The sequence below is a fragment of the Mixophyes fleayi genome, chromosome 8 (assembly GCF_038048845.1).
Source record: "Mixophyes fleayi isolate aMixFle1 chromosome 8, aMixFle1.hap1, whole genome shotgun sequence".
NCBI classification, from domain to species: domain Eukaryota; kingdom Metazoa; phylum Chordata; class Amphibia; order Anura; family Limnodynastidae; genus Mixophyes; species Mixophyes fleayi.
The window spans coordinates 127,929,646-127,940,582 of record NC_134409.1 but is presented as its reverse complement, the minus strand read 5'-3'; the positions used below and the strand labels follow the sequence as shown (position 1 = coordinate 127,940,582).

Here is a 10,937-nt window from a genome sequence, read left to right as displayed (position 1 = left end):
AGCTGAAGGTGGGAACTAGGACCTAAATATTTTAGCTTAACTGTTGAGTACGAGGGAGCAACAATTTTCTTTCTTGCCCCATGCACTAAAATCAGGGGAAAGGCTGGCAAATGTTAGTCTGGGGAGCAAGACTGGACTATGCAACCTATTAGGAACATTTTAAAGGAAAAAATATGCAGTTGACTGGGCCCAAAGTAGCCCATTATGGGACTGTCCCGGGGAGCAGATACCCCCTTGACCCTGGCTAAAATTTCTAGGTAGCATCACCTGTTTTGCACACATGTGTAAAAATTAAATGGATTCAATGGACTCTCAGTTGCACCATCCTGAGAACTAAGCAAAAAATTCGTAAGAATTTACAGCCAAAAACTTTGGAGACTCAAGGTGAAACGTTAAAAAGAAAAGTACAAACATGGACCTATCTTAGTATACATAATTCAGATAAACCCCATGTATGTAAACAGAAGAGCATGTCCTGCCTGTTATAGCCCCGCCCCGATCATGAAATCGCTCAGCCCTGTTACAATGTATCACCTAACAGCATTATTGTTCTGTTTCCATGACAACTATTTAGCCGGGCTGTCGCTAGTCTTGCCACCCCGCCCCTTTTCCTCTCCCGCTAATCACAGGCTGACTGGCAGGTCACGCCCGGTCAATGCGCGCCGCCGCCAATCTCTACTCAGATGTTTCTAAGCTGGTTTTGCTTATTGGGAAAGGGGCGGGAACTGTTTCAGCCTCTTGACCAATCAAACAACTGGTTTTGGTCTTGCTCGGTAACACGTGCAGACCCGGAAGTAGGAAACATCCAGCGCGGTGTGAGTGTGACGCTCAGGTGAGGGAGTCCTCATGTGTGTTGTGACTTATGTCATTGTGTGTTATCCTGTGTAGTCTTACTCATAGGAGGGGGAGCTCCGGCTGGGGTAATCTGTGTCTAGCCAGCTGTTGTGGAACTACAAGTCCCAGCATGCACTGACAGCTGAAGAATCACAGATACCCTAAGCCTGATCTAGTGCTAGTGCTATATAAGTATTATGAGTCCTGTGCTGCCATATACAGGAGATCAAAACTCAAATATTCCAATAAAAAGCTTGTACAAATTAGAAGCAGCTTTGTATCTGGTGTCTGATCGCTTTACTCTGAATACTCTGGTCTGTGAAATATACATTGATACTTTCCTCCATATAGAATCTGTATAGTTACCCCTGTGTACATAATGACATAGTATGGTATACAGAGACCTGTATAGTTTGCAGTCTTTGCGTTAGTGGGGGATTGAGAGCAGTCCCGGGGAACTTGAAATAGGTGAAGGGCCGTAATGTGCATTATAGGTATTTTGCTGGACCCCCAATGTACTGTTAGTGTGTGCTTGCTCCTCTTCCTTCTGCCCCCAGTATTTTGTTGGTGGACAACACACTGCCTGTCTGAAAGAGTTTGGGGTGACAGATATCACTGGACTCTCCTTTCTCCAGCTGACCTATTCTTGCACAGGCAGTGTTGTCAACTGGCCAAGAAGAGCAGAAGCGGGCAGGATGTCAAGAGACCCACTGGATTGACTACATACTTACTGGACCCAAAGCAATTAACTCTTGGGGACTGGGTATAGGACATTTCACCCAAAACTGTATTTGTGAGTTGTGCCCGCTTATTAGAACAAGGTGTGGTTAATGATCTCCTTGCAGTGCATTTAACAAACTTTTTGCAAGACATGATAGCGATAAAGAACAATTCAATGGGTGCGTAGTTGCTAAATTTCTACACAGTCGAAGAAAAGATCTCAACCGATATGGTGAACCTGTGCTTACCAGGGCGTAAACTTATGCCATGGTGGGGTGGGGTGTGGTGCGATGGGATGGGATGGGATTCTGGCAAAGTGAGAGAAACACCCTCTTCTTATCTTCCTACTTTACTACCTGTCCATTTGACCCTATCACCTCACAGTCGGCCCCTGTTTCTGTGGTCATCCCAGCCTTAACATCTGTAATCTCTCCACTGGTATTTTGTCATCATTTTTCAAGCATGTGGTTATTGCTCCTATTCTGAAAGAAGCTATTTTTGATCCAAACTCTCACTTAAATTTCTATCTGATGATCTACACTCGCCTCGCACAGTTTCTTTCCTTTACACAACCTGTTGGGCCCTGTTCAGTCAGCTGTCACTTCCAACACTCCAGAGAGACTGACTAAATTGATCACTGCAAAATCCAAAGGACACTACTTGTTTCTAATGCTCCATGACCTCCCTGCTGCATGTGACACTTCTCTTAAAAAGACACCATTATAACCTGGTTCTCATCCTACCCATCATCATCGCTGTACAGAGAACTCACTCACATCAGTCCCTGCCCCATTTGGGCTTACAGTCTAAATTCCCTAACATACATACAGACAGACTAGGGTCAATTTGTTAGCAGCCAAATAACCTACTAGTATGTTTTTGGAGTGTGGGAGGAAACCGGAGCACCCGGAGGAAACTCACGCAAACATGACCCCAGTACTGTAAGGCAGAAGTGCTAACCACTACGCCACAGTGCTGCCCGTATCAAACCATTCCTTCAGTTTTTTTGTATTTTTCTTTCTCTGGATCCGATTCGGATCTTCCTCTATTATTTGGAGTACCACAAGTCTCGGTCCTAGGTGCTTTGCTCGTCTATATCGTTAACACTTCTCTTGGAAAACGAATGATCTCCTTTGTACTTCCATATGACTTCTATTCAGATGTCGCCTAAATTTATTTGTCTTCTCCTGATGCATTACTGTCTATGCCATATTTTTGACAAATGACTGCATTAGCATATTTGTGGCCATCTCAATAGAAGTTGGCACGTCAGATACTATTTTAGCCGGTTTACATAGAATCTTTTATTGCTGCAAATGTGGGAGAATACTCCACACTCTCTATTGTTTGCAAACAATAATAACATTTTAGCCTTGTTTCGGGTATTAGAACTGTCTGACCTTGTCGTACACATTTTTTACTTTATTCATTGAAAAAAAGTAGCAGGTCTATTTTTAGGGTAAATTAACAATGTTGCTCTTATTGCATGGAAGCTGTAAAAAACTTTATTTATTTTGTATTTTTGCTCACAGTATTTATAACAATACGTTATCTTTTTATACCTTCAATAGCTTGTTTTTGTTTTGTTTTGTTTTTTGCCTATTTATTTGCAATTTCCTTTTGAGCTGTGGTTGGGGCCAGATTATATAGATTATAGTGGCCTAGTGGTTAGCACTTGTGCTTCACAGCACTGGGGTCATGAGTTCAATTCCCAACCATGGCCTTATCTGTGTGGAGTTTGTATGTTCTCCCTGTGTTTGCGTGGGTTTCCTCCGGGTGCTCCGGTTTCCTCCCACACTCCAAAAACATACTGGTAGGTTAATTGGTTGCTATCAAAAAAAATTGACCCTAGTCTACCTCTCTCTCTGTCTGTATGTATATGTCTATGTGTGTGTCTATATTAGGGAATTTAGACTGTAAGCTCCAACGGGGCAGGGACTGATGTGAATGAGTTCTCTGTACAGCGCTGCGGAATTAGTGGCGCTATATAAATAAATGATGATGATGATGATGATATGTGAATGGTGGGGGTGGAATAAATTGTTTTAATTTCACAAATTAATTATGTTGTTTTCTTGCAGGATTCACAATGATCACCCCAGCATTTGACATCAGTCAGGATAATAACTTTCTCATTATAACCATTAAAGTTCCCTATGCCAGAGTGTCAGAGTTTGATATTTACATTGAAGGGGATGACTTCAAATTCTACGCCAAGCCTTACTTTCTAAGGTAAGAGAATGGTCCATCTGCCTTTTTAAATAGACATGTTCTATACTGTAATGTTTTCAAGTTTAAATAGAATTGCGTTTTGATTGTATTTTAAGTTAGTCATTGTTTTGTTTATTGTTTTCCTAAGTATATTGACACAATTTGAATGAATAGTCAATGGAGCGAATTTAGTCCCCTGAGTTATGCTAAGCAAATAGCAATGCAACAAAGGGTTTGCATAGCCGTACAGAACACAGTAGTACATAACAATACAATATAGATTAATCATAGAATATTATAGAAACTGTGATAGTGTTGTGGTTCTTTATTTATCTACATCATAGTTTTAATAGGACGAATATTGCACCTTCCATTTGCAACTTCTTCACTTTGCCAATTTCTATACCCTTAGTATATACAGGACAATACTACTAATTTTGAGAGAAATCATAATGGTAGCTCCCAGTCAATAATATTACCCAAATAACACTTTCAGAGGCATGGATATTTAAGGCTGGGTACACACTATAGTGTTTTTAGAGGACTACTGGATCAATTGAGCGATAAACCACTGTTCGTGCCAATACTGCATTAGTGTGTACAGTTAAAAGATAAACGTCAGTCGTTCCAAAGTACCGATCAGCGTTTCATTTGATTGTTCAGCAGAACTATAAATCTCGTTCCAATCGCCTTCCGATCCTACAATGTGTATGAAATCCCGACCAATTGCTCGACCAACTGCCGATAGTTCCTCAAACTGCGACTCATTTCTGGGAGTGTATATTTAAATCTATGATGTTTTCTCTACCTCTCCCACGTGGTGCGGTGTCAAAACGTCAATCAAATGGGAATAATGTTCTTTATTTAAATTAATTAAGGATTTTGCTCCCGGGAGGCCCAATATTGCATCAGTGTGTACGGAGTCACAATCTTTTGAGACAAGGTTACGACAGACAAAAAAATTGTTTAAAACATGTATACCGTGTACACATGAATCGCCCGACTGATCGGAACTTCAGTCAAAGGGACAATCATTGTAGATAACACATTGGTCGGAACATTCTGTAGTGTGTATCCTGCCTTACTTGGTAATGTAATATGGTTATTCTGTATAAATGTTTGTTGAAGAGGGTCTTTGTGCCATGGGTCCCCATACTTATAAAAGTTCTTCACTCCTGTCTGTAGGTTGACGCTGCCTGGAAGGATTGTGGAGGACGGGAGACAGAAAGCCACATATAACGCTGATGATGGTCAGTAATTCTGTGCGTTATAGAGCTGAAAATACTGAGATACTGGAAGTGTTTTCATCAGTTCAGCAAGTCTCATAGGTAGTCTCCATCTTTAAAAAAAGAAGGGTGGAATCTCTCTACCTTGTATCACTGGGGCAGTGCAGATGGCAGTCTGAGTGCTGGAACTTGCTGTCTTCTAGGTAACGGGTATCTGCAGGCAGATTGGTGAATTCACATAGACTGGCATGGCTAGTGTAGTCAGGGCACATTTGATGGATTGTAACTGAATGATACACTTGATGGTTTATGCTTTCTGACATATACCAGAGTGCTCCGGTCTTTAAATTGGAGGTGGGCTGGACTCTTCCTGTGGGAAGCAGTGGGCGATCCACAGAGTGCTGTTAGCAGAGAAGTTGGTTCAAAGTTCCAGACCCTGTAGTTACGTTGTGTATGTGATCGCTGATTGGCAGATGCCGCCCCTTACCCAGTATGCAGCATGCAGTGCACCCCTGAATAGCTGGGACAGGTTCAGAACTTCTTGTCTAACAGTAGCTCGTTGGTTAAGTCTTTAGACTTGTCAGACTTGGCTGGTGATTATAGATGTGTGCGGAGAAGGTCTACAGGGATTGTCCAAACTGAACAAACCAGTAAGGTTGGTGTAACCACTAACCTTCCTATAGTCCCCCTTTACTCCTGAAGGGATTCTCTATAGTCACGGTTTTTATTTTGCACAACAAGGAGACTATTAACATCATGTTTTCCCTCATTATATTCTCCACAGTTGCTATATTTTATATATATATATATATATATATATATATATATATATATATATATATATATCACATACATGTTATTGTTCTCTTCTCAGGTACTTTCACTGTCAGAGTGCCCAAAGAGACCCCAGGACAGCATTTTGAGGGCCTGAACCTTTTGACGTCCCTGTTAGCACCTAAAGGAGCTAGAACCTCTAAACGTCTCATTGAAGAGATAGGTGAGAATGTTATGAAGATTTCTTTCATTGAGCACTAACGCTATTTATCCTCTGAGATTATTTAGTTCTGTGCATATAGTTATGTACCGGACACTTTTTAATTCCACCTGGCAATGAGTCCTGTTTGAGTGACAGGCATGTCCTGTGGAAACGCACTGTGTGGCTTAATGATTTTATTCACAGGGCCAGTGATGTCACAGCAGCTCACATAACTGCAGTCTCGGTGTCATGCGACACGTATCGGATAACTGCTGCAACAATAATTGAATTAACAATGGAAATATCTTAGATATCCTTTTCTAAGCACATGCCTTGAATGCAACTTAATATCTAAAATTTATCATGAATAGTTCATCATTTAAAATGCACATTTCACTCTAATTAGCAAAATATGCTACAAAGGGATCAACAGTCTTTTTATTTTTTATTATTATTTTAATAATACAAGTCAAACACTAAATTGTTAACAGAAATGCTTTTAGCTGCCACTGCTGTAGAATGCAGCGAAATGCTGCAACGTACATAAAGATTTTTTATTGCACCATGTATTGGCTCTCCACGCTTGTTTTACTGTTATGGGATGGACAAGTGCTTACTTTGCATAAGGTCTTAGTAACAGATGCACCTTTGAGAGTCTGGTCTCCCAGGGGTTGTGTCTAGTTTCCATAGTATACAGGTTTAGAGGAGAAACAGTGACTGATTCTTGCATGAAATGACCAGGTATATAGATAGGGCCTTGGAGAGTCTACACTACAGTTTGCTGTCTCCAGGGCTCTCCGCATTGGTCCCTGAAGGAGATTCATAACTTACGGGAATAATTCAGGAGCTCAAACCTAAACGTTGTTGCTTGATACACTTCACCGGAATCTAAAAGTCAGTCCACACAGAGATATGTGGCCCTAGGGACCTCCATATATTCTTTATAATGGAATCTGGAATTGACTAGACCTAGTCCTATGCTCAAGGGAAATGTAACAAAATATGGTTTCTCTAAAACATGTGGAAATGTTAGACGTTCAGTAGATAATGCAACATATATAGAATGTTTGACGTTTGGAGCAAAATTGTTAAACCACTTTGTTTTTGATCTCACTATGAGAATTTAAGCGTATTTATTAGAGAATGTATCCAGTTTGCAAGTGCGTTTAATACATGCATGTGAACGGCCAAGTCTTTCTTTTCAATATGCCTTTTTAAAATAATTGAACATTGGCATATATTTCATTAGAAAAAGTTGCACATTTTTGTGTGTGGTGAAACTAGCTCGCTGCTTAGTCGCTGACTGAACACAAAAGCATTCTGGGTAATACAGTTGTCCAGCCTGTAAAGTGCAGAATCGTATTATAATAGAAGTTGTTCAAAGTCTGTCTGTGCAGCCAAATGACTTAATTATTTACATATGTATCTGTGAATGCAGTAAATCTCTTTTTCATATACAAATGACGTTGGGACATGTAAAGTAGCAGAATGTATAGCTGATAGAGGGATAATTGTTATGGAGCCATGCATTAATGCCTTCTTCCATCTACACTACCACCTAGGCTAATATTTCCCTTAAGTGGCCCCTCCCATTAGCCGGAGGCCCTGGGGCTCCATTTGGACATTATTACAGGTGCTGCTATGTTTCTCACACAAACCTGGTCGAAAACCAGAGGGGACGAGAAGTGAGTAGGGGGGACCAATCGCGAGGCACGATCAAGAGATTGCAGCTTGTGATTGGCCTCCTACTAACACAACTCTCTATGGCATTTAGTGAGTGTTTAAAAAATTTTGCCGGTTCTGTATTATGTATCTGTAGTTTTGCTGGAAAGTCTGGTCCCTCTATGATGCGCCCAGTGTCCTGCGCCAATTGACACCCCCCCTCCTTTCCCCCCGACTGAACTGTTTCAGGAACGTGGGCCACTGCCTTGATCTTGTTTTCTCTAGACTATGCTCAGTTTCTAATTTTATTAATACACCCTTTTATTAATACACCCTTCCCCCTCTCGGATCATCACCTTATCAGCTACACTCTCACCCCCACTGCTCTAACCTCTCTACTGTCTAACTCTACCAAGCCTCCTCATACTCGTAGAAATCTTAATTCTATTAATCTTCAACAATTTTCCACCTCTCTCCAACACCTTCTCTCCCCTATCTCTACATTCTCATCCCCTGAGATGGCAGTACCTCATTTTCACCTAACCTTAGCAACGGCCCTTGATCAAGTGGCTCCAGCGACACTTCATACTACACGTCGACTTCGATGTCAACCGTGGCACACCAAAGCAACACGAAATCTTCAAAAACTGTCCCGTAAAGCAGAACGTCACTGGCGTAAATCTCGAAGCTCTAATGACTTCTTCACATATACTTCTGTCTACCACTCCTATCGAAATGCTCTGGACACTGCAAAACAAACATACTTTCAATCTCTTATCTATGCTCAGGCTTCTAACCCCAAACGCCTTTTCAATACATTTAATCATCTTCTCAATCCTCCCACCCCGAACCCTCCATCTACTATCAGTGCTCAGGATCTTGCTACCTACTTCAAGGACAAGATTGATAAGATCAGACTAGAAATGGTATCCTCCTCCTCAACAAGCCATCAGCTCATTTCCTTCCCACTACCCTCTGACACCCTTTCTTCATTTGACCCCACAAATGAAGAGGAAATTTCTACGCTCTTCTTATCTTCCTACTCTACCTCCTGTCCTCTTGATCCTATTCCCTCGCAAATTGGTAGATCCCTGTCTTCTGTGCTCATTTCACCTCTAACTCAAATCTGTAATCTCTCACTCTCTACTGGCATCTTTCCATCACTATACAAGCATGCAGTGATTACTCCTATTCTAAAAAAACAAAACTCCGACCCAAACTCTCTCTCAAATTACCGTCCCATCTCTCAGCTCCCTTGCCCCTCCAAGCTTCTAGAGAGACTTGCCTACACTCGCCTCACACGCTTTCTTTCCGCAAACAACCTGTTGGATCCTCTTCAGTCTGGCTTTCGTTCTCAACACTCCACAGAGACTGCGCTGACCAAGGTTGTTAATGATCTGATCACTGCTAAGACTGAACGCCATTACTCTCTCCTAATTCTCCTGGATCTCTCGGCTGCATTTGACACCGTTGACCACTCTCTTCTCATACAAACGCTGCAATCCCTAGGTCTTCAAGACACAGTTCTATCCTGGTTCTCATCTTACCTCTCTAATCGCTCTTTCACTGTTAATTTCTCTGGAGCCACATCTGCTCCGCTTCCCCTATCAGTTGGAGTACCACAAGGCTCGGTGCTAGGTCCTCTGCTGTTCTCTATCTATACCGCTTCTCTTGGAAATCTAATAAGTTCCTTTGGCTTTCAGTATCATCTCTATGCGGATGATACCCAAATCTATCTATCCTCTCCTGATATCTCGACATCTGTGTTGTCCCGTGTAACTGACTGTCTTTCTGCCATTTCATCTTGGATGTCCTCTCGTCAACTCAAACTTAATCTTTCTAAAACAGAGTTAATAATATTCCCACCCGCCAACAAGAGCATACCTGACATTTCTATCTCTGTTGATAACATGACCATAAATCCCACCCCACAAGCTCGCTGCCTAGGTGTAATCCTTGATTCACGCCTATCCTTTGTTCCCCACATTGACTCTATATCTAAATCATGTTACATACATCTAAAGAACATTTCCAGAATCCGCACATATCTCACACAAGACACTGCTAAAACCTTAATTCATGCACTAATCATCTCCCGCATTGACTATTGCAATTCCCTCCTTACTGGTCTTCCCAAAAACAGACTCAAACCCCTAAAATCTATTTTGCATGCTTCGGCAAGACTGATTTTCCTTGCAAATAGCTATTCCTCTGTTGAATCACTCTGTATGTCTCTACACTGGCTGCCTGTCTTCTACCGAATCCAATATAAAATACTTTTACTAACCTACAAGGCCATCAACAAAGCTGCACCAACATACATCTCCTCTCTTGTCTCAAAATATCTCCCAACTCGGCAACTCCGTTCTGCAAAAGATCTGCGTCTCTCATCCACCCTCATTACATCCTCCCATTCCCGGTTACAGGACTTTTTTCGGGCTGCACCCACTCTATGGAACTCTCTCCCTCGCACAATAAGACTTTCCTCTGTTCTACAAACTTTCAAGCGTTCTCTGAAAACCTACCTATTCAGACAAGCTTATAATATTCCTCAACCACCATCTTAACCTCACTACCTTTAGCCTGTTACACAATTTCACACAAGACAACTACCCCCGGACCAACATTGTTGTGTGACAGGATCATTTAGCTTATGAGTCACCCTACCTTTGCAGTCTGGCTGGGCCAAGATGCAAAATGTATACTTAACCTCATGTGTCAATCTCCCATTGTCCCATAGATTGTAAGCTTGCGAGCAGGGCCTTCTCACCTCTTTGTCTGTTTTACCCAGTTTGTTTATTAGTTTATTACGTTTGTCCCCAATTGTAAAGCGCTACGGAATATGTTGGCGCTATATAAATAAATGATGATGATGATGATGAATAGGTAGGAACCCTAATCTGTGATTGACTACAGCACTGAAAATTACTTCCTACAGTAAACTTAAGTCAATCGGGGTTCATTGTAGACTACAGTGATGCCGATTGGCAGATGCATGGTGTCACTGGGCTTAAGCTGGGCACACACCTATGCCATCTTACTTCAGATGCAATGTCTCTAACGATTTTACCAACGACTGAAAGTCCTGATGATCATGCAGATTCCTGTGTACACACCTACATGATTTACCTTCAGGTCTGTGATCTTCATCTCTCATAACCATCTGCTGAACAGATCATGACTGTACACTCTACAGATATCTGCCTACACTGCTGGTCGTGAGTGCGTGCACACTGCCACATTTGCCTGACATCATCGATTATGATTTTTACGAAGTTTAGAAGACCAAATAAAACGATAAAATGTGC

General features: G+C 41.7%; 1 protein-coding gene across 1 annotated transcript in view; it reads left to right on the top strand.

The window, feature by feature from the left end:
- The first annotated feature begins 744 nt into the window (after positions 1-744).
- SHQ1 (SHQ1, H/ACA ribonucleoprotein assembly factor) overlaps positions 745-10,937 on the top strand; it is a 72,792-nt gene continuing 62,599 nt past the window's right edge. The window contains 4 exon segments of the mRNA XM_075183461.1: positions 745-832; positions 3,636-3,786; positions 4,951-5,015; positions 5,866-5,988. Of these exon segments, the coding sequence (XP_075039562.1) occupies positions 3,644-3,786; positions 4,951-5,015; positions 5,866-5,988 (331 nt within the window). The 5' untranslated portion in view covers positions 745-832; positions 3,636-3,643.